At 38.4% G+C, this 25040-nt stretch overlaps 2 protein-coding genes across 2 annotated transcripts; both read left to right on the top strand.

Annotated features, from left to right (window-relative positions):
• The first annotated feature begins 367 nt into the window (after positions 1-367).
• Positions 368-2071, top strand: LOC122044079 (subtilisin-like protease 4). The gene has a single exon (XM_042604622.1). It carries the CDS (start codon positions 368-370, stop codon positions 2069-2071), a length of 1704 nt encoding a protein of 567 aa, XP_042460556.1.
• Positions 2072-19060: 16989 nt separating this feature from the next.
• On the top strand, positions 19061-21280 carry LOC122044078 (subtilisin-like protease 4). Its single transcript, XM_042604621.1, has one exon. It carries the CDS (start codon positions 19061-19063, stop codon positions 21278-21280), a length of 2220 nt encoding a protein of 739 aa, XP_042460555.1.
• The last annotated feature ends 3760 nt before the right edge of the window (positions 21281-25040 follow it).

Raw genomic sequence — 25040 nt, 5'->3', positions numbered from 1 at the left:
GTTTCTTTTCTCTTGTTCGCCAAAGGGGCTACCTGCGACGAAGAGCTTAAAGCATACATTGTTCACGTCGAAGAACAACCCGATGTTTCCGCATATGATGGAGACTACTACACCTTCCTTTTGGCCGGAACATTAGAGATCCAAGAAGATGATGCGGCGTCGCGGGTTATACACTCCTATCGGAATGTCATGACCGGCTTCTCGGCGATGCTGACGGAGAGGGATATGGCGGCCATTTCGAAGGTCGATTGGTTTGTGCGCGTCGTTCCGAGCTTGGTTTACCGTCCGTTGACCACCCACACGCCCCTGTTTTTGGGGCTGCGCCACCGCACTCACCCCTGGCCACCCTTCGTATAGTGATCGCGGCATGCCGCCTCCTCCACCCAAGTGGAAGGGACGTTGCGACTTAGGGAACGTGTCGTCATCGACCGAGCAGTTCTGTAACAATAAGCTCATCGGCGCCCGATCCTTCGTCAACTATAATCGGTCCCGGAACGGATCGACGGATTCGCCTATTGATAACGATGGCCACGGTACTCACACGTCTAGCACCGCCGCCGGCGCATTCGTGAAGCGCGCTAATGTGTACGGGCTAGCCAGGGGAGTGGCCGCTGGAGTGGCCCCCCTTGCGCATCTCGCCATTTATAAGGTTTGCGCGAATGACGAGTGTCAGGCGCACGACATACTCGCTGGGATGGACGCCGCAGTGGAGGACGGTGTGGATGTGCTTTCAATCTCGCTCGGTAGTGACCCTAGTCCATTCTACCTCGACCCAATTGCGATCGGCGGTTTTAACGCCATGCGCAAGGGAGTCTTCGTCAGCTGCTCGGCCGGCAACTCTGGGCCGTTTAATTCCACCGTATCCAACGACGCGCCATGGTTACTCACTGTGGCGGCCAGCACTATGGACCGTGAGTTCTTGGCCACCGTAAAGCTTGGCGACGGCAGCGAGTTCCACGGAGAGAGCATCTACCAGCCGCAGGGATTCTCATCGAAGAAGTATCCTCTCGTGTTCCCTGGCGGCGCTTCCAACTTATGTCTCAACGGTTCCCTTAACGGTATCGACGTGAAGGGAAAGATTGTGCTCTGTGACCGCGGCATCAACGGGCGGATCGAGAAGGGGGAAGTCGTCAAGCAAGCCGGTGGCGCCGGCATGGTGCTTGTCAATGCACCGAAAGACGGCTACAGCACTATCGCCGATCTCCACGTACTGCCGGCGTCGCACATTCCCTATGCCTTTGGACATAAGATCAAGGCTTACATCAACTCATCCTCCCTCCCGACGGCCACCATTGTCTTCAAAGGCACCATTACCCATGTGCCCCACTCTCCGGCGATAACTTCCTTCTCCTCCCGTGGGCCTAGCCAAAATACACCGGGGATCCTCAAGCCCGACATCACCGGCCCTGGTGTCAGCGTCCTTGCTGCTTGGAACACACAAAAATTCAATGTCATCTCCGGCACCTCCATGTCCTGCCCCCATCTCTCCGGCATCGCCGCCCTTATCAAGAAAGCCCATCCCGACTGGTCGCCCGCAGCTATCAAATCTGCCATAATGACGACGGCCTACGTAAAAGATAACACCAACAACCCCATCTTTGACGAGAGGAACCTTCCAGCCGACCTCTTCGCGGTGGGAGCCGGCCACGTCATGCCTCTAAAGGTCCTTGACCCGGGACTCATCTACGACATCTCTCCGACGGACTATTATCCATACCTTTGCTGCTCGTCGATCAAGAGCATCCTAGAAGGAGAGCTCAACTATCCTTCCATCACCGCCCAACTGCCGACGAATGAGGCAAGGACGGTGACCTTCACAAGGACCGTGACCAACGTCGGCAAGGCAGCAGCGACTTACTACGCAAAGTTAGACGTGCCCGACGTGGTTTCGGCACGTGTAGTTCCGAGAAGCTTAACCTTCGAGAAGGTTAATGAAAAGAAGAGCTTCAAGATTAGTTTCAAGCGAAGGAGTGACTATGGGGCGTCGTCACCGACTGTTGAAGGGCAATTGATGTGGGTTTCCCAGGCGAGGAGTGTGGTCAGAAGTCCAATCTCCATCATCCCGGAGTGATGATGATTTATATAAAGCAAAGGAAGCTATTAATTCCCCATATGTATATTAATTATCATATTCTTATTCATGTATATACATCTAAATTTATGAATATTGCATGGACAAGCATTTATCCTTTTTTTTTCATTTTGTAAAAATTTTAAATTATAATTCATGTCTGTTTTATTTGTAATTATTTCTTATACTATTAAAATAATTTTACAATATCTCTTGGCCCGCTTGAACAATAGATCATGCTACCTTATTTTACTTTAACATTCTCACTCTTTAGAAATTATTGCCTAATCTATTTGATCTACTTTTGTGGGCATAATCAATCTCATCTTTCACCATGCTTTGTCACTTTGAATGATTGAATCACGTAACATATTTTGTAAAATATCAAACCAAATAATAATTAAATAATAAGGTTTAATAGGCTAATAGCCTTAACGAAATTTTTAGGAAATTTTAGAAATTTTTTGGGATTTAATTGGAGCTCGTATGACGTACTTAGAGGGGATGCACTAATGGGCCCGAAAAAAAGCCTGTTTGGAATACCGAGAAGTGGGAGTTGATTAAGAAACAGATCTAGGGTTTAATCAAAATTTCCCTAAGTTATAAAAGAATCTCCTCGTGCCCTAACTCCCCACGCGGACAACCCCTTTCCCCGAGCCATCCCGCGACGCCGCCACTGCCGCACCTCCCTCTCCTCCACCAAGGGTCGGCGGCTCCATCCTTCATCGTCGTCGTACGTCCGACCCTTTCTTCCCCCTCTCCATCTTCTTCTACCTTCATCCAAATCTAGCTGGACACCCAGCTTCTCCTCACGGATAGAAGGGCAACGAGCATCTCCGGTCAGTACTGCTGTCGCTGTTGGAGGGAGCACTTCCGACCACCTTCATCCGCTGGCCTCTCCTCACGGCAGCACCAGAGATGCCGCACCACCACCGGTCGCGACGAGCCCCAGCCACCGGCCTCTCCTCACGCGAGCGCCACAGCCGGCGGTCCTCTTCCCCCTGAGCCGTGCCCTAACCGATCCAGTAAGTAGATTCTTCTAGTAGGTACAAATGAGTGTTTTGTTGGTATGATCGTGAGAGGAATTGGAGGTTATACCTGTTAGGGCATCAAGGTTGTGTTTTCTATCTTGTTCCTCTCATTCTTGCTGCGAATTTGGGTCTTCTCAAGCTAGTTGTGATATAGTGGACAAATTTTTGGTGTAGGGTACTGGATTTAGTTTCACGTTCTCGTGTTGAGATGGATTGCAGTTCTGTGACATGTTTTGATGGTGTATTTAGCTGTGGTGTTCTTATTTTATGGTAGTTACGGTTTTGGTTAGATTTGGGGAAAGGGTTGTGAATTGATCTTGATGTGTTTTTTTTTTTTTGTTCGGCAAGACAACTTGGATTTCTGGGCAGGTTTGTATATTCTGAATCAACATCAATATTGTGTTGGTTCTTCAAGATAGCCTTGAATTCTGGACAGATTTGGAAGATTGTTAGATGATTTCAATGTTAGTTCTATTTTGGCATGCTAGTCTAAGATATCTGGATGGATTTGGATGAATCGAGGTTCATAGTTGGATTAGGATTTTTCCCTAATTAGGTTGGGTTTGAGTTTAGCTAGTTATTTATGAAATTAGCTAAATTGTACATCACGTGATTTACAGGACGTTGATGTTAGAGTGTATACTAAAAGCCTAGCTTTTGGTATGAACATTTATCTAGAAATAAGAATCACATTGGTCAAATGTCTACATTTATGATAAATGTATTTTCAATTAATTTATATTGTAGATAACTGGTGTGTGGTGTCACACACGAGAGATCATGTTATCTGTTCCTATAAATTATAAACAGTGGCTCACGACCGTGATGGAAAGGAACAAACCATTGGAAGGTCGTGAGTGTAATTAGGTGTTAGTTTATCTTAACTATATAATTACACTAGTACACTAGAGTGTATTGAGTAGGATCTTGAAAGTGTGTGCTCTTAATCCTAATATAATAACAAGCACATATATTTGATATTTATTTCTTTAATTTATCAATGGTGAGATTAGTTCGATGAATCAATAGCTCGATAAGTTGGAAAATGATATCACTTATAGTGTGTGTTGTTGATTATAGAAGGAATTTCTAGTAATCTAGGTTGAGAATGTCCCAAGACTCATGAGGATTGTCGTGTTAAACCCTGCGGGTGGACTTGTGGCGTGTGCGATGAAGTTGAGTGGTACTACTCTTGGATAGATATTAATTAAGTGAGTTGTCGTTAACTTACTTAATTAGTGGACATTGTTATCTTAAACACGAGAACTAACTTTTATAGAAGGAGCCAATGTAAATTTGGGATTGGTCTGCGATAGTTCGATAATAGTTCTTTAGTGGAATGAATTATTGATGAAATTAAGTTGTGTGTTGGGCGAACACGGATAATTTCATCGGGAGACCAAACCAATTCCTCCTCTAGTCCTATCGTAGCCTCTTAATTATAGTACTATACTATACTCACCTTCACCCATCCTAAGAAGCTAGCTTGGAGACCAGCTGAAGGCCGACCCGTGGGTGATCAATGGTCAATGTGTAGTCCCTATTAAAATAAAAAGGAATTTTAATTTTAAAAATTTTCTTATGTGGATAATATAATTTAAAAGCGAGTTTAAAATTTAAATCCTTCCTAAGATTCTAAAAAGAGAGAAGAGTTAAAATCTCTTTCCTTATTTGTAGATTAAAGGTTGATTTTAATTTTGGTAAAACTTTCCTTTAATTATATTCATGATTTAAAGAAAGTTTAAAATTAAAAATTCTCTTTATTAGTTTCTACAAGAAAAAAAGATTTAATATCTTTCCTTATTTGTAGATTGAAGGAGATTTTAATTTTTAGAGATAACTTTCCTTTGAAATTATCCACATGTTTAAAGAAAGATTTTAATTTATAAAATTTCTTTTTATTAACCAATCATGAAGGATTAAAATTATTGGAGAATTTTTATAAATTTCTAGAAACAAATTAGGAAGTTTTAATTTTGTTTTAATTAAAACTCTCCTTGTTTGGAGAAGAGTGGTCAGCCATTATAATTTGAAAAGAAAATTATTTTAATTAAATAAATTTTCCTTTTCGATTAAGTTTTTATTAAATTTTCCTTATTTGCCAGACCGAGGATTATAAAAGAGGGGTAGAGGCAGCTTCATGATATATTTTTTCCTCTCTTTTCTCCTCGAGTGTGGCCGCCCTTTCTTTCCTCTCCTCTCTTTTGTGTGGCCAACCTTCTCATGGTGGAGATAGCTTTGGTGGCGAAATCTAAGAAGGAGAAGAAGGAGAGAAAGAAGCCTCTTTCTAGCATCCCTGGAGCGTGGTGGTGGCGAACCTCTTCATCCTAGGAGAAGTTTTGATGGTCGAAACTTGTAAGAAGAAGAAGGTGCTTGGTGGTTCTCATCTCGGAAGATCGTTGCCCACACAACGTCTAGAAGAATACGGTAGAAGATCAAGAGGTCTTTCTAAAAGGTATAACTAGTAATTTTGTTTCACGATCATACTAGTTATTTTGGAAATAATACTAAATACAAGAGGCATATGATTCTGTTTCTATTTGTTTTCGATATAGTGTTCTTTTGTTTTCTTTCCCTTGTGATTTGATTGTTCTTTTCGGTTAACCTAAAGTTATTTTAGGAAATTAAATATTAGCTTTCCATAAAAGGTTTTGTCTAGTGGGTGGTGGTTGCTCCCATATCCAAGAAGGCCATGCCACAAGCATCGGGAACCATTATGGAATTAATATTTAATGGAATTAATAACTTAAGGTGATTTGGGTCGAACGTGTTAAGTTCGCCAAGTCAAAACCTAAAAGAGCGAATAGATTAAGTTTTAGATCAAACGTGTTAAGTTCCGCAGGCGATCTAAATTTAATTTAAAAGAACACGTGGTAGAAAGGTTCAACCTTTACAATTTTTGTGCATGTGGAACCTCTAGGTTTTCAGTGCGACCAACAATTCGCTCGAGCTAGGGTTTTGCCTCTGTGTATTGGTATTAGTTTAATTATCACATGTCATACATAATTTAAGGCAGTTAATAGTAGGATGTCTAACTTTGTGGATCACGGATCCAATATTGCTTATAGTTATTATGTGTGTGATTGGACCCTGGACATATCGAGGGCATTTTATCTGTGCGTGATTGTATTATAAAATACGAGTGTGTTAGTTTTATTAGGATTTTATTTTGATCTAGTTACGTACATTCCTTTTATGGAATATAGGATCGATGGATGTAAATTTTATTTTATGTTCGATCTAGTTTACATGTAACATTCCTTCGAGGAATATAGGATCAAAATGTAAAATTCTATTTATGTCATGGATCGAATCTTGAAGCGTGGAACTTTCACAGGACCCGAGTTGTGGAACTAGGGGCAGATGGATCACAGACTGGCGGTGGCGAATATGGAGCGACTTGGGATGACACACGGAGGACAACGAGATAAAAGTCATAATAGTTGAAAATTAGATTTTCTATTTATTGCTTTTATATTGTCTTGTGTGTGCTGTTAGTTTACGTGTTTAGTAGGCTAGCATAGTTAAAATTCCTCGTTTATAAATAACTAAGTGGGAGAGAGATTTTAAGTAAATCTCATGGTCTCCATTCATTGGTTTGTAAGTGATGCAAACAAGCTTGCGCGTTGGCTGAGTGCCTTCCTCCATAGCGGATGAGCTTGTTTGTAGATCACTGGAACAAACTTCCATATTTGGATGACTATAGGAAGTTAATTAAGGGCGTGTGATCTTCCCACGGAAGGGCATAATCTTATTAATGGACTTGTGTCAAGTAATGCACTTAACCACGTCTAATAGTATCCTCCCGTGAATCCTGCTATATTGTGACGAATGATACCAACTATTAATTTTATTTGTCGAAGTTAGGTTGACAAGATAATAAAATTAATGGGTTAAAACCCCTCTTACAAATGTTGAATTTGTATACGTCCACACTAACGTGGCATGCAAAATTCACTGTGTTTGAGGTGAATTTAAATTATAATATTGTTTGACAAGATATTTTAAAATTAAAAGTTTTGACCAAATATTTGATCAAAGATAGATCAACTATTAATTTTACTCGTCATAAAGTAAAGTTGACGAGATAATAAAATTAATGGATAAAATCTCTCCTTTGATTTTGTATACGCCCTAACGTGGCATACAAAATTCATAGGGATTTTAAGGAGTTGATCTTGACCAAATATTTTGTGATTCTTAGGATATTTGTCAATCCCTAGTAGTCATACTATAGAAAGGCTTAGTAGTCCCAATTGTAATGATTGGAAATAGGACTTGGACATTAAGGTAGAATGTCTTCTTAGAACAACATAGGTGTATTTAATTCATTAGTTGAAACATGTTTGGTGGTGTTATCTACGAACACAGGTGTAGAAGATGTTATTAGACATATACTGCATTCATTCTAGGTTCGAGAAACCGACAACTAAATGAAAGGTAAATCACCAATCACGTGGGCACCACTCAGAAAAGGTGGCTTGTCATAGATGTTTATCTTATGATAAGAATAAAACATGGATTTTTGAGTAATTTTCTTTACGCACTAAGTTTAGAAACTAGTTTTCGGTTTCTAAACTATTCAAAGAACTTGATATTACGCCTTTTTAATAACAAAGTTGTTATTAAGAAAAGAGTGAAGTTATCTATTCCGTACGTTGGTTGGGATTTATAAATCCAATAACTCCGTCTCAACAAATGGAAATTAGTAACACATCTTCTAACTTTAAGAGGAAGTAACCTTGAAATGAACCAATTATATCTTTGGCATCTAAGGCTAGGTATATTAACTGAGTATGATTCATCGTAGTGGCTCATGAACTTTCGGTTAGTAGTGAAAATCTTTCCTCACGAGTCTTACTTGAAGGAAAATAACCAAGAAGCTTTTAAGTCCAAGGGGTATGGAGTCAAAGATATGTTGAAATTGGTTCATTTTGATTTGTGTGATCCTATGACTATCCGACAAGAGGTAGTATTGAATATTTCGCTCATTTTATGTACAACTATTCAAGATACAAATAAATCTACTTAATGTACGTAGACTAAGTATTTGATTAGTTCGAAAGAGTACTAGTGATGGATGTGGAGAAACAACAAAGTAAAAATACACTATGGTGAGATCGTAGTGGCAAGTACCTCTTGGGAGAATTTGGAGTCACTTATCGAGAGTAGGATTCAATACCAACTAATCGCATACCCACCAAAAGAATGGTGTAATAGAAGAAGGTAAAGGACTCTTATGGAATAATTAGATAGATGATGAGTTATTGAAAATTACCAAATTGTTTTAAGGATAAAACTCAAGCGAAGTGAACATAAGACCTTCCAAGTTAGAAACTCTGCATAGAATCACGTAGGGTGAAAACCTATTTGAAGCATATCTGATTGGTAATCCAAGCCGTATGTTAAAGAGACGATGATAAGTTGGATAGGAGTTCACTTGTTTGAAAGTTATCCTAGATAAACAAAAGTAGGTTTATACTCTTAAAAATCGGAAGCATTGTTAGCATCAACGACTGTTTTTAGAAAAGGACTATATAATGAACCACGTGCTCATAAGTAAATTTGTTCTTAAGGAAATAATAAAGGACAGACTAACTAGTACCCTGCGTATGCAGATACGAGAAACGAGAAGCTCGTATCAGAATAATACACATTGAAGAAAGTGCCCCGTCAGAGTGGGAGAGTTGTTAAGCAACCTAAATAGGTTCATGTTTGGGAGAGTTTTTGGATTCGATCCCGGAGGACATAAACCCGATCTCCGTCATATGATGAAGTACTCCAAGATAAAGATGCAAGCATCTTGGCGAAGTAATGAATAACGAATTAGAATATATAATTCTAATAAAATCTGAGCTCAGAATCACCAAATGGTGTAAAAGTCGTTGGGTGTAAAAAGGTCTATAATAGAAAAGAGGGATGGACAGGAAGGTAACTTTCAAAGCAAGGCTAGATGAAAAGGAAACTTTTCCACTGGTAGTCATGCTTAAGTCTATCCTGATTCTTTTATATATGGTAGTGGATGTCAAGACAACATTCCTTAATGGAAGTCTTGAAGAAAGCATCCATATAAAGCAAACGAAGCGTTCGTATGCGAAAGTCTAAGAGCATCTTGTGCAGCTCAATCGATGCATGACCCTGATACAAAGCTGTCTTGGAACATCCAGTTTATCAAAGTAATCCGGACTATGGATTTATTGAGTAAGCGGATAAAGTCTTGTGTATACAAAAGGTGTGATGGAAGCGTGGTGGTATTTCTTGTCATTATACGTAGATAACATTTTTGGTAGTTGGAAACAATATCAAAATGTTGTCGAAAGTAAGGGTATGTATGGTTGTCAAAACAATTCGATATAAAGGACTTGGGAGAATGTATATATTTTTAAGATCAAAGTAATCGCAAGAAAAGAATATTTTACTTATCCCAAGCTTCATATATCGAAAAATCCTTGCTCGTTTTAAGCGTACGAACTCCAAGAAAGGTTTCATACCTTTTCGGGATGGAGTAACTTTATCTAAAGATATGTCTCGAAGACATCAAAGACATAAAAATTAAGGCAAGTTCTTTATGCTTGGTTGTCGAAGCCTAATGTATCTTATGCACGAGATCAATCTGTTTTGCAAGGGCGTAGTTAGCAGATATCAAAGTAACCCTGGACAAGGACTGGATTGCAGATAAGCATATATTAAAGTACCTTGTGGCACTAGAGATTATATGCTAGCTTACAAGGCGATTAATTTGGTCCTTGTGGGTTGCGTAGGATTTTGACTTCCAATCGGATAGGGACAATAATAAGTCGAACCTGGGGTTTTGTGTTTATTTTGAGGTAAAGTCATAACTATGGAAGAGTGATAAGCATATGTATTTTCCTCGGTATTTGAGAACTTAGTATATGGCAGCCTCACGCCGTAAAATGAATGACTTAATAACCTCAAGATAGACTTAGATATGATTTATGGTTTCAAAGATTATTACAATTTATTGTAATAATGTTGGTCCAGTAGCAGAAACCATAAGTCATAAGGCAAGTAAACACAATAGAGCGCAAGTACCACCCAATACAAGAAATCGGATAAACGAGGAGAAGTTGTTGCCGCTAGATTGCATCAGGTGATGACCTTTCACTAGGGTCCTTAAGGCAAGAGCTTTTGATACATGTTGAAGGGTTAGGAATCGGATGTATGGCAGGATAGCACAGTCTTTTAGTATAAGTGGGAGATTGTTAGAGTGTATACTAAAGCCTAGCTTTTGTATGAACATTTATCTAGAAATAAGAATCACATTGGTCAATGTCTACATTTATGATAAATGTAGTTGCTCAATTAATTTATATCAGATAACATGGTGTGTGGTGTCACGCACAGATCATGTTATCGGTTCCTTATAAATTATAAACAGTCTCACGACCGTGATGGAAAGGAACAAACCATTGGAAGGTCGCAGTGTAATTGGGTGTTAGTTTATCTTAACTATATAATTACACTAGAACACTTAGAGTGTATTGAGTAGACCATTTGAGGTCGTTTCTTTTATACCGACTTTATAAAGCAAAGACCTCGGTTATTATGGAAGTGTGCTTTAATCCTAATATAATAACAAGCATATATTTGATATTTATTTCTTTAATTTATCATGGGTGAGATTTAGTTCGATGAATCATAAGCTCGATAAGTTGGGAAACGATATCACTTATAGTGTGTGTTGTTGATTATAGAAGGAAGCCGTGTCCTAGTAATCTAGGTTGAGAATGTCCCCAAGAGGAGCTCATAAGATTTGTTAAACCCTGCAGTGGACTTAGTCAGACATAATGAAGTTGAGTGGTACTACTCTTGGGCTAGATATTAATTAAGTGAGTTATCAATAACTTACTTAATTAGTGGACATTGTTATCTTAAACACAGGAGACTAACACACTCATAATAAGAAGGAGCCCAAAATGTAATTTGGGATTGGCACGGTATTCAATAATAGTTCTTTAGTGGAATGAATTATTAGATGAAATTAAGTTGTGGTGGCGAACACGGGATGCTTAATTTCATCGGAGACCAAAACCAATTCCTCCTCTCCTCTATCGTAGCCTCTTAATTATAAGTCTATACCCACCCATACTCACCTTCTTACCCATCCCATAGGTTAGCTTGGAGACTGCTAGGCCCATGGGTATGTTCATGGGTCAATTCATGGTCGTCCTATTAAAATAAAAGGAATTTTAATTTTAAAATTTCTTATGTGGATAATATAATTTAAAAGCGAGTTTAAAATTTAAATCCTTCCTTTTATAAGATTCTAAAAGATTAAGAGAAGAGTTAAAATCTCTTTCCTTATTTGAGATTAAAGGTTGATTTTAATTTTGGTAAAACCTTCCTTTTAATTATATTCATGATTTAAAGAAAGTTTAAAAATTAAAAATTCTCTTTATTAGTTTCTACAAAGATTAAGAAAAGATTTAATATCTTTCCTTATTCAGATTGAAAGGAGATTTTAATTTTAGAGATAACTTTCCTTTTTGAAATTATCCACATGTTTAAAAGAAAGATTTTAATTTATAAAATTTCTTTTATTAACCAATCATGAAGGATTAAAATTATTGGAGAAATTTTTATAAATTTCTAGAAACAAATTGGAAGTTTTAATTTTGTTTTAATTAAAACTCTCCTTGTTTTAGGGAGAAGAGTGGTCAGCCATTATAATTTGAAAAGAAAATTATTTTAATTAAATAAATTTTCCTTTTCAAGGCAAAAGAATTAAGGAAGTTTTATTAAATTTTCCTTATTTGCAAGACCACGGATTATAAAAGAGGGGGAGGAGGCTACGCAACCAATTCTATTTTCCTCTCTTCTCCTTGAGTGGCCGGCCCTTTCTTTCCTCTCCTCTCCTTTGTGTGGCCTAATGGAGATAGCTTTGGTGGCCGGATCTAAGGAGAAGAAGGAGAAAAAAGCCTCTTTCTAGCATCCCTTGGAGCGTGGAGTGGTGGCGAACCTCTTCATCCTAGGAGAAGTTTTGATGGCCGAAACTTGTAAGGAAGAAGAAGGTGCTTGTGGTTCTCATCTCGGAAGATCGTTGCCCACACAACGTTCGAGGTTAGAAGAGAGTAGAAGATCAAGAGGTCTTTCTAAAAGGTATAACTAGTAATTTTGTTCGCATCATACTAGTTATTTTTGGAAATAATACTAAATACAAGAGGCTGTTTCGAATTTGTTTTCGATATAGTGTTCTTTTGTTTTTCTTTCCTTGTGATTTGATTGTTCTTTTCGGTTAACCTAAAGTTATTTTAGGAAATTAAATATTAGCTTCCATAAAAGGTTTTGTCTAGTCGGGGTGGTGGTTGCTCATATCCAAGAAAGTCATGTGCCTCGCCGTCGATCGGGAACCACATGAAATTAATATTTAATGGAATTAATAACTTAAGGTGATTTGGGTCGAACGTGTTAAGTTCCGCAGGAGACCCAAGTCAAAACCTAAAAGAACGAATAGATTAAGTTTTGGATCAAACGTGTTAAGTTCCGCAGGCGATCCAAAATTTAATTTAAAAGAACACATGGTAGCTAGGAAAAGGTTCAAACCTTTGTACAAAATTTTTGTACAGTGGAACCTCTAGGTTTTCCGAGTAGCAACCAACAGTTGATTCGGGACGAATGCCTCGACGTGAGACTGCTTGACAAGATTTACTTATAAAGGCGGGTACTTCTTGCTTTGTTTTCTTTTAGTACTTTGACCTTAGTGCATGAATTATTTTAGATAAGGAATGTTTACCTTGACTCCACTCTTACTTTCTTGAGCTTGATACTTCCACGCAATCTTTGAGAAATTGCTCCATATCTCTGCTCTTGTCCATGATCGATGAGCATATTAGATACCATGTTGTTGCTTATTTACGCACTATATCGAGTACGCCCGTATAGTATACATTTACGCTATATATATATGATGGTTGTTACATTGTCATCGATATGCCGCATCCTCTCCAATCGAGAGAGTGGTAGTGATGCCACTTGTCCGTGTCGCACTCGGCCATTCGTGTGAGTGGTAGCTGGAGCGACCCCGTCGCAGATGTAGCTAGTTAGCTACTGCAACCGCCCCTCGCCATTTGTGGATGGTAGGAGGGTATATCATCGGACCCGAGCAGTAGGTGACCATCCGCATACGCTATTATTATATTTGTTTTGGCTGTTGTTGTTTATGTTGTTCACATATGCCGATATGCTTACTTGTGTTGAGATATATTCTCATCAGATGTTCATCATTGGAAATTTGTATACCTTGCTTATTACCTCTGTAGTTATGAGCAGTATTGTAGCAGATTAGTATCATTTATACCTACTATATGGTTTCAGGTATGAGCATTTATTTTGGTTCTATTATAGTATCTGCTATTTCTCTTATGAGACTGTATACTGTTGACACTCTCTACTCATATGTTATGTTCTCGCACTATCTCTTTCCTTACCCGCTGAGTTCCAATACTCACCACCCCACAAAATGGTTTTCTTTCGCCAGGTTACAGGTAGATGAGTCATGGATGCTTGTAGAGATGTCGGCTGCCAATCCTGGGTCCTACGTCACACTCGAGGATAGTTTTCATTTTGGTTTTGTTATCGTTTGGGGTGGTATATTGTTTTTATGTATTTTGTTTTTCAATAAGTCGATGTGAATTTTGGGTTAAGTCTGTGATGACAGGTATTTTCGTTAGTGTCGTTGTTGGTTTTATGTTCGTATCGTATTATGTCTTCCGCTGCTGTGTGTTTACGTTCAGCCGTGTAGGCTCATTAAACTGCGTGATCGTATTTATTTTGTTCCAGCGGAGTGGGCTGATGATATAAACTGCGTGGTTGTGTTTATTTCATTTTTGTCCAGCCGGGTAGGCTGAGTATATTAAACTGTGTGTTCTGTTGTATATATTTTGTATAAATATATTTCAGCCGAGTGTGGCTGAGATATATTTTGCATGTAGTAATGCTTCGTATTTGGCTCGCATCTCAATATATTTAGCTCATTTAATCGACTCAAGTGGGGATTTAGAGTCAATACATTTTCATATATTTTTGTCATATCTTATTCGCATAACTACATACTTTTTCTACATTACAAGAAAACCTACAATTAACAATCCAAATTTTAGTGACCGAATATTATTTAGCCCACAACTTAGTGACGTAATTAATATTCTGTCATCAAATTTCCATTGCTAATTGTTTATGTCACTTATTTAGCGATGAAAGTTTAATTTCGTCGCAAAATTATTGACGAAAAATAAAATTCATCATAAAATTTGCCACAGAAATGGAATTTCGTCTCTAATTAGAGACATAATTAAATTTCAGTCATTAGTTTTGCAAATTTTGGGTTTTTCCAGCCCGACTTTTCCCCTATCTCACTGATCTCTCTCCCCGATCGCCGACGTCATCCTCTCTGGCACGTAGTCTTCTCTATAGTCCTCAAGTAACAATAAGACCGGTGGCGTCGATAGAGGGGGTGAATATTAACTCGTCACTTTTCTTTGACTCATTTTGTCGTGTCCATTCTATCAAAGTTAGTTGCAATGGTATATAATAAAAACAATAATGAACAAAAACAGATGTGCGGATTTCCTTGGTTCCTAACCCCCAGGGTCAATACGTCAAAGGCTTAAGTACGGGAGCCGCCCCCCCCTCCCCCCCCCCCACTAGTTTTTCTCCTATCTGAAACTTTTCTGGAGATGGAGAAACCACTTATTGATTTAAATCACAAGCACAAAATAGTAAGATAAAGTACGATTTGTAAATACAAACAAACTTCGGTGGCGTTTGGTTTAGAGGTTTGGGAATGAGAGAATGAATTCATTTCTAAACTTGTGTTTGGTTAATGAGAATGGAATCAAGATTTTGGAATGAAATAAAAAAACTTGGGTTTTGAGGGAATGGGAATGAGAATTAAGTTTTGGACGAAAATACCCTTAGTATATATGTTCAACTTTTCTTTCATTTCACTCTCCCCTTATTTTTTCTCATCATACTTTCTCTCTCCTCATTCTTTCATTACATTTTCTCTCTCAATATACTTTCTCTCTCCTTATTCTCTCTCATCACACATTTTCTATCATTTTCTCTCTATATTCTCTCTCATCACACACTCTCTCTCATCATTTTCTCTCTCTTAATTCTCTTTCATCATACTTTCTATCTCATATATTTTTTCTCCTCATTTATCATCACATTTTCTCTCTCAATATACTTTCTCTCTCCTCATTCTCTCTCATCACACATTCTCTACTATTTTCTCTGTATTCTCTCTGATCACACACTCTCTCTCATCATTTTCTTTCTCTTCATTCTCTCCTCATTTTTTCATGAGACTTTCTCTCGAATTATTCTTTCTCTCTCCTCATTCTATCATCACATTTTCTCTACTCATTCTCTCTCATCACACATTCTCTACCATTTTCTCTCTGTATTCTCTCTCATCATACACTCTCTCTCATCATTTTCACTCTCTTCATTCCCTCCTCATTTTTTCATCATACTTTCTCTCTCCTCATACTTGCTCTCTCCTCAATCTCTCTTACCATACTCTCTCTACATTTTCTCTCATCACACATTCTCTCTCTTCATTCTCTTCCATCACACTCTCTTCTCATTTTCTCTCATCACACTTTCTCCCTCATCATATTTTCTCATCATACTTTTTCTCCTCAATCTCTCATTTTCTCTCATCCTACTTTCTCTCTCTTCATTTCTTTCCCATCACTCTTTCTCTCTCATCATACTTTTTCTATTTTCAATCTCTCCTATCACGTTCTCTCTCCTCATTTTCTCTCATCACACTTTCCCTCTCTTCATTTTTTCTCATCACACTTTCTCTCTCATCATATGTTTCTCTCACATTCAAATTTCTCTTCCATCTAATTTTTTTCTCTTTTGTTCCTCTAAGGGTAAAAAAGAGAATTTAGGTTCATTCCGATTGAAAATATTCAACTAACCAAATATTATTTTTAAGAATGATACCCAAGCTCATACCCATTCCCATTCCACAATACTATGACACCCATTTCCATTCCGATTCCTAGGAGAGAACCAAACGCCATCTTAGTTAACGACTGATCTAGAAGTCCCGAGCACAGCGCAACGCACCCCTCCTAGATCGATTGATTTGAGGTTGATTCTAGTCCGATTTGCTAGATGGATGGCAAGCAAATGTGTGATTATGATTTTCCCTTCTTATTGTCAATTCTTCTCCTTTATCTAAAATTCATACTAAGATTCATACTTGCCCCAACTTTGTGGGTTACAAAATACAAAGTAGAGTGTTAATCCAAAAAATACTGTATATTATATATATTGATATCCTCTAAAGTGGGTTATTGTTTCTTATAATAATTCATCTTTGTTCATATAGCTTTTATTAATCTGGAGGAAAAATATAGTCTTTACTCAATTTCCCTTTTATTGATTCTTATAATAACTTATCCTTTATGCTAAAAAAAAAAAATTACATATTTATGTTTGTACAATCTAGTGCACATACCCTCGAGGATGTTATTTATAATTTTTTATACGGTGACAAATATTGTCCGTGCTGTTAGTGTATGCACTTATGTGTCAAGACACTACTTATGTATTTTGTGGATAAATAATAATTATTTAATAAAGGCAAGTATTTATCATTAAATATTTACTTTTCTGTACGTATATAATTAATGATAAAGTCCCACGGATTAAATGGTATATTAATCTGAAAGCAGTCCTTGATCGGATAGATATCTAGAGGGGACATGGATATCTAGATCAACGCTGAGTATGACTAGGTCGAGATAGACCGGAGGGATGAATATCCAAGTTGTACTTAGGGGTGCCTTGAGTTTAGAGGTACACTGGACACGATCTGCTCAAGAGGAGACCACATATTAAGCATCATTGGTTATTCCTCTTATGAACGAGTGTAACTAATCTTTTGACTTGAGACCTTCATTTATTCTATGCGTGGAGTTATGTACTTTGACGTCGTTAAAAGCAGTCTTTAATCGGATTGTGATTAATACGGTAGTTGGGTGTATGACAAAGCGTAGAGAGAATAGTGTTGAGTCAATAGAGGATTCATCACTCTCTTGGATTAGGAGTTAACATCCTGGCCGCTTGATAGAGATATTAGTGACTCAAAATCCATGGCCATGGGAGGAATGATTTATCATTCAAGAGGAGTCTATTATATCTTGGAAATCAAGTAAAACAATTAATTTGGTAATGATGCATAATGTATCGAATTAATTGGGATGTAGGCTTAGATGAAGAGATTGAATTACACAATAATCGGTTCATAGTGGTTTACAATTTATGACTGATATTAATTTTATCGCGTTGGGTGGCTAAAAACTGTTGCTAGACGGTTACCTTAGTCTGTGTATGGATTTACACTGCCTTCGTGTATAAAACCTAGAGGGTCTCACGCATAGCACGTAGACATGAACAAGAGTATCGGAAGCGAGTCGAGATCAAGATCAAATATGGATTTATTTGATACAAAGAAGAGAGAATTCGAATGGCCATAATCATGATGATTAATGGAGAATTTGAAAAGTCATCATAATGATAATTAATGAAGAATTTGAAGAGTTATCATAATGAAGGTCATAAATGAAGAATTTATGGAGCCTATAACTCTTCATCTTCCTTATTAATGAAGATCATAAATGATGAATTAATTGAAGACTTAACTCTTCGTATTCCTTGGAAGCTATAAATAGCCATCCTCGGAAAGATTCAAGGTAAGGATTTCATTCTCTCTGTTTCTCCTTCGTCAACTTCATCTTCCACCGGAAGAGATCGGTAGTGCTTCCAAGACTTTGTCGATCCAAGTGGCTAGCACCTAACGGATCGTGTCGAGTTCGTGATCTAGTGCGCGTGGATACCGCTAGAGGAGTCACACGTGGAGCTCTTATCTGTCTTATTTGTCCGTGATATTATTCACACCTATCGAGGACTCGAGGTATGTCTTATATAATTTTGTGCAAAACTATATTTACCACGAAAGATCCATGATTTATTATATGTCTTCCGCTGCGCTCCGAACCCAACACGAGCAAGACGACTATCCCTGCTATAGAGAAGAAAATCTTCGGGTCATGACAATCGCTTACTTCCAAGTCGAGCAATGCTAGAACATCTAGATTATCCCAAAAAAATATTAGTAATAGTCTATCTTCAAAATTAGTTATAGAAAACTCTGATACATAAATTATCAAGAAAATAAAATTAAAAAAAATCAATTAAAAATATATAGTGTAGTAATAAATTTAGAGGAGCATAAAGAGATTTAAAATTTAAATATTAAATGAGACAAATAACTAAGTAGTGATTAACTTCTAAATGTAGATAAGTCTTGCTTTCGATTTACCTAATAGGTGAACTAAGAAAAAAAAAACTATCTATCTTCAAAATTAATCTAGCGAAATATACCCACCCGAATCATTAAAAAAATAAAAGCACATTTAAAAAACAAAACTAAACCACGAGGAAGTTTGAAAAGTACTGTACTTCCTTCTATTTTTATTTTGATCTTCAAACACACATTTCGATATGCTTTAGTTTCGACAATTAATGAATAATAGGGTTTCCTAATTTCTTGTCAAATTAAACAAAAATAATAAATCACATTGCTAATTGGATTATCCTTAGTTGTCGCCAAATCGAAGGAAACTACAAGATCAAACACCGAATCATTAACGAATGTGAGTTGGTTGCTATAATTATAAATAATCACCTCCTCTTCCGTATATCATCCACAAGGACAAGAGAGATATTCAAAACCACGGATCATAATGCTTAAGTTTTGACAATTATAGTAAGTTTTTCTAATTTGTTGTCAAATTAAACCAAAAATAACAAATCACATACCGAGTAGTTGCTAATTGGAGACTATAAATAAGCACCTCTTCTCTTCTGTAAATCATCCACAAGGAAAAGATAACGTTCAATTACTGCACCAATGACCTCCATCTTTTTCTTATTTCTCTTTGTTTCTTTTCTCTTGTTCGCCAAAGGGGCTACCTGCGACGAAGAGCTTAAAGCATACATTGTTCACGTCGAAGATCAACCCGATGTTTCCGCATATGATGGAGACTACTACACCTTCCTTTTGGCCGGAACATTAGAGATCCAAGAAGATGATGCGGCGTCGCGGGTTATACACTCCTATCGGAATGTCATGACCGGCTTCTCGGCGATGCTGACGGAGAGGGATGTGGCGGCCATTTCGAAGGTCGACTGGTTTGTGCGTGCTGTTCCGAGCTTGGTTTACCGTCCGTTGACCACCCACACGCCCCTGTTTTTGGGGCTGCGCCACCGCACTCACAGTGTGTGGAACGCGACCAACATGGGGGAAGGCGTCATCATAGGCGTCCTCGACTCCGGCATCACCCCTGGCCACCCTTCGTATAGTGACCGCGGCATGCCGCCTCCTCCACCCAAGTGGAAGGGACGTTGCGACTTAGGGAACGTGTCGTCATCGACCGAGCAGTTCTGTAACAATAAGCTCATCGGCGCCCGATCCTTCGTCAACTATAATCGGTCCCGGAACGGATCGACGGATTCGCCTATTGATAACGATGGCCACGGTACTCACACGTCTAGCACCGCCGCCGGCGCATTCGTGAAGCGCGCTAATGTGTACGGGCTAGCCAGGGGAGTGGCCGCTGGAGTGGCCCCCCTTGCGCATCTCGCCATTTATAAGGTTTGCGCGAATGACGAGTGTCAGGCGCACGACATACTCGCTGGGATGGACGCCGCAGTGGAGGACGGTGTGGATGTGCTTTCAATCTCGCTCGGTAGTGACCCTAGTCCATTCTACCTCGACCCAATTGCGATCGGCGGTTTTAACGCCATGCGCAAGGGAGTCTTCGTCAGCTGCTCGGCCGGCAACTCTGGGCCGTTTAATTCCACCGTATCCAACGACGCGCCATGGTTACTCACCGTGGCGGCCAGCACTATGGACCGTGAGTTCTTGGCCACCGTAAAGCTTGGCGACGGCAGCGAGTTCCACGGAGAGAGCATCTACCAGCCGCAGGGATTCTCATCGAAGAAGTATCCTCTCGTGTTCCCTGGCGGCGCTTCCACCTTATGTCTCAACGGTTCCCTTAACGGTATCGACGTGAAGGGAAAGATTGTGCTCTGTGACCGCGGCATCAACGGGCGGATCGAGAAGGGGGAAGTCGTCAAGCAAGCCGGTGGCGCCGGCATGGTGCTTGTCAATGCACCGAAAGACGGCTACAGCACTATCGCCGATCTCCACGTACTGCCGGCGTCGCACATTCCCTATGCCTTTGGACATAAGATCAAGGCTTACATCAACTCATCCTCCCTCCCGACGGCCACCATTGTCTTCAAAGGCACCATTACCCATGTGCCCCACTCTCCGGCGATAACTTCCTTCTCCTCCCGTGGGCCTAGCCAAAATACACCGGGGATCCTCAAGCCCGACATCACCGGCCCTGGTGTCAGCGTCCTTGCTGCTTGGAACACACAAAAATTCAATGTCATCTCCGGCACCTCCATGTCCTGCCCCCATCTCTCCGGCATCGCCACCCTTATCAAGAAAGCCCATCCCGACTGGTCGCCCGCAGCTATCAAATCTGCCATAATGACGACGGCCTACGTAAAAGATAACACCAACAACCCCATCTTTGACGAGAGGAACCTTCCAGCCGACCTCTTCGCGGTGGGAGCCGGCCACGTCATGCCTCTAAAGGTCCTTGACCCGGGACTCATCTACGACATCTCTCCGACGGACTATTATCCATACCTTTGCGGCCTTGGCTACAGTGTCTCCGACGTGAGAATCATCGTCCACCGCAAAATCAACTGCTCGTCGATCAAGAGCATCCCAGAAGGAGAGCTCAACTATCCTTCCATCACCGTCCGACTGCCGACGAATGAGGCAAGGTCCGTGACCTTCACAAGGACCGTGACCAACGTCGGCAAGGCAGCAGCGACTTACTACGCAAAGTTAGACGTGCCCGACGTGGTTTCGGCACGTGTAGTTCCGAGAAGCTTAACCTTCGAGAAGGTTAATGAAAAGAAGAGCTTCAAGATTAGTTTCAAGCGAAGGAGTGACTATGGGGCGTCGTCACTGACTGTTCAAGGGCAATTGATGTGGGTTTCCCAGGCGAGGAGTGTGGTCAGAAGTCCAATCTCCATCATCCTGGAGTGATGATGATTTATATAAAGCAAAGGAGGCTATTAATTCCCCATATGTATATTAATTATCATATTCTTATTCATGTATATACATCTAAATTTATGAATATTGCATGGACAAGCATTTATCCTTTTTTTTTCATTTTGTAAAAATTTTAAATTATAATTCATGTCTGTTTTATTTGTAATTATTTCTTATACTATTAAAATAATTTTACAATATCTCTTGGCCCGCTTGAACAATAGATCATGCTACCTTATTTTACTTTAACATTCTCACTCTTTAGAAATTATTGCCTAATCTATTTGATCTACTTTTGTGGGCATAATCAATCTCATCTTTCATCATGCTTTGTCACTTTGAATGATTGAATCACGTAACATATTTGGCTCGCATCTCAATATATTTAGCTCATTTAATCGACTCAAGTGGGGATTTAGAGTCAATACATTTTCATATATTTTTGTCATATCTTATTCGCATAACTACATACTTTTTTTACATTACAAGAAAACCTACAATTAACAATCCAAATTTTAGTGACCGAATATTATTTAGCCCACAACTTTGTGACGTAATTAATATTCTGTCATCAAACTTCCATTGCTAATTGTTTATGTCGCTTATTTAGCGATGAAAGTTTAATTCCGTCGCAAAATTATTGACGAAAAATAAAATTCATCATAATATTTGCCACAGAAATGGAATTTCGTCTCTAATTAGTAACATAATAAAATTTCAGTCATTAGTTTTGCAAATTTTGGGTTTTTCCAGCCGACTTTTCCCTATCTCACTGATCTCTCTCCCGATCGCCGACGTCATCCTCTCCGGACGCAGTCTTCTCTATAGTCCTCAAGTAACAATAAGACCGGTGGCGTCGATAGAGGGGTGAATATTAACTCGTCGCTTTTCTTTGACTCATTTTTTCATGTCCGTTTTATCAAAGTAAGTTGCAATGGTATATAATAAAAACAATAATGAACGAAAACATATGTGCGGATTTACTTGGTTCCTAACCCCCAGGGTCAATACGTCAAAGGCTTAAGTACGAGAGCCGCCCGCCCACTAGTTTTTCTCCTATCTGAAACTTTTCTGGAGGTGGAGAAACCACTTATTGATTTAAATCACAAGCACAAAAATAGTAAGATAAAGTATGATTTGTAAATACAAACAAACTTCGGTGGCGTTTGGTTTAGAGGTTTGGGAATGAGAGAATGAATTCATTTCTAAACTTGTGTTTGGTTAATGAGAATGGAATCAAGATTTTGGAATGAAATAAAAAAACTTGGGTTTTGAGGGAATGGGAATGAGAATTAAGTTTTGGACGAAAATACCCTTAGTATATATGTTCAACTTTTCTTTCATTTCACTCTCCCCTTATTTTTTCTCATCATACTTTCTCTCTCCTCATTCTTTCATTACATTTTCTCTCTCAATATACTTTCTCTCTCCTTATTCTCTCTCATCACACATTTTCTATCATTTTCTCTCTATATTCTCTCTCATCACACACACTCTCTCTCATCATTTTCTCTCTCTTAATTCTCTCATTTTTTTCATCATACTTTCTATCTCATCATATTTTCTTTCTCCTCATTTATCATCACATTTTCTCTCTCAATATACTTTCTCTCTCCTCATTCTCTCTCATCACACATTCTCTACTATTTTCTCTGTATTCTCTCTGATCACACACTCTCTCTCATCATTTTCTTTCTCTTCATTCTCTCCTCATTTTTTCATGAGACTTTCTCTCGAATTATTCTTTCTCTCTCCTCATTCTATCATCACATTTTCTCTACTCATTCTCTCTCATCACACATTCTCTACCATTTTCTCTCTGTATTCTCTCTCATCATACACTCTCTCTCATCATTTTCACTCTCTTCATTCCCTCCTCATTTTTTCATCATACTTTCTCTCTCCTCATACTTGCTCTCTCCTCAATCTCTCTTACCATACTCTCTCTACATTTTCTCTCATCACACATTCTCTCTCTTCATTCTCTTCCATCACACTCTCTTCTCATTTTCTCTCATCACACTTTCTCTCTTTTTATTTTTTCCCATCACACTTTCTCTCTCATCATACTTTTTCTCCTCAATCTCTCATTTTCTCTTAGCCTACTTTCTCTCTCTTCATTTCTTTCCCATCACTCTTTCTCTCTCATCATACTTTTTCTATTTTCAATCTCTCCTATCACGTTCTCTCTCCTCATTTTCTCTCATCACACTTTCCCTCTCTTCATTTTTTCTCATCACACTTTCTCTCTCATCATATGTTTCTCTCACATTCAACTTTCTCTTCCATCTAATTTTTTTCTCTTATGTTCCTCTAAGGGTAAAAAAGGAAATTTAGGTTCATTCCGATTGAAAATATTCAACTAACCAAACATTATTTTTAAGAATGATACCCAAGCTCATACCCATTCCCATCCACAATACTATGACACCCATTTCCATTCCGATTCCTAGGAGAGAACCAAACGTCACCTTAGTTAACGACTGATCTAGAAGACCCGAGCACAGCGCAACGCACCCCTCCTAGATCGATTGATTTGAGGTTGATTCTAGTCCGATTTGCTAGATGGATGGCAAGCAAATGTGTGATTATGATTTTCCCTTCTTATTGTCAATTCTTCTCCTTTATCTAAAATTCATACTAAGATTCATACTTGCCCCAACTTTGTGGGTTACAAAATACAAAGTAGAGTGTTAATCCAAAAAATACTGTATATTATATATATTGATATCCTCTAAAGTGGGTTATTGTTTCTTATAATAATTCATCTTTGTTCATATAGCTTTTATTAATCTGGAGGAAAAATATAGTCTTTACTCAATTTCCCTTTTATTGATTCTTATAATAACTTATCCTTTATGCTAAAAAAAAAAAAAATACATATTTATGTTTGTACAATCTGGTGCACATACCCTCGAGGATGTTATTTATAATTTTTTATACGGTGACAAATATTGTCCGAGCAAGACGACTATCCCTGCTATAGAGAAGAAAAGCTTCGAGTCATGACAATCGCTTACTTCCAAGTCGAGCAATGCTAGAACATCTAGATTATCCCAAAAAAATATTAGTAATAGTCTATCTTCAAAATTAGTTATAGAAAACTCTGATACATAAATTATCAAGAAAATAAAATTAAAAAAATCAATTAAAAATATATAGTGTAGTAATAAATTTAGAGGAGCATAAAGAGATTTAAAATTTAAATATTAAATGAGACAAATAATTAAGTAGTGATTAACTTCTAAATGTAGATAAGTCTTGCTTTCGATTTACCTAATAGGTGAACTAAGAAAAAAAAAACTATCTATCTTCAAAATTAATCTAGCGAAATATACCCACCCGAATCATTAAAAAAATAGAAGCACATTTAAAAAAGAAAACTAAACCACGAGGAAGTTTGAAAAGTACTGTACTTCCTTCTATTTTTATTTTGATCTTCAAACACACATTTCGATATGCTTTAGTTTCGACAATTAATGAATAATAGGGTTTCCTAATTTCTTGTCAAATTAAACAAAAATAATAAATCACATTGCTAATTGGATTATCCTTAGTTGTCGCCAAATCGAAGGAAACTACAAGATCAAACACCGAATCATTAACGAATGTGAGTTGGTTGCTATAATTATAAATAATCACCTCCTCTTCCGTATATCATCCACAAGGACAAGAGAGATATTCAAAACCACGGATCATAATGCTTAAGTTTTGACAATTATATTAAGTTTTTCTAATTTGTTGTCAAATT

Source organism: Zingiber officinale, chromosome 2A (genome assembly GCF_018446385.1).
Source record: "Zingiber officinale cultivar Zhangliang chromosome 2A, Zo_v1.1, whole genome shotgun sequence".
Lineage (NCBI taxonomy): Eukaryota > Viridiplantae > Streptophyta > Magnoliopsida > Zingiberales > Zingiberaceae > Zingiber > Zingiber officinale.
Note: the sequence above shows the minus strand (reverse complement) of the source record. Positions and strands in the feature narration are given on the sequence as shown.

Excerpts from the sequence above, each read along its gene's own strand:
- LOC122044079 (XM_042604622.1), top strand. The coding sequence starts at position 368 with ATGCCGCCTCCTCCACCCAAGTGGAAGGGACGTTGCGACTTAGGGAAC.
- LOC122044078 (XM_042604621.1), top strand. The coding sequence starts at position 19,061 with ATGACCTCCATCTTTTTCTTATTTCTCTTTGTTTCTTTTCTCTTGTTC.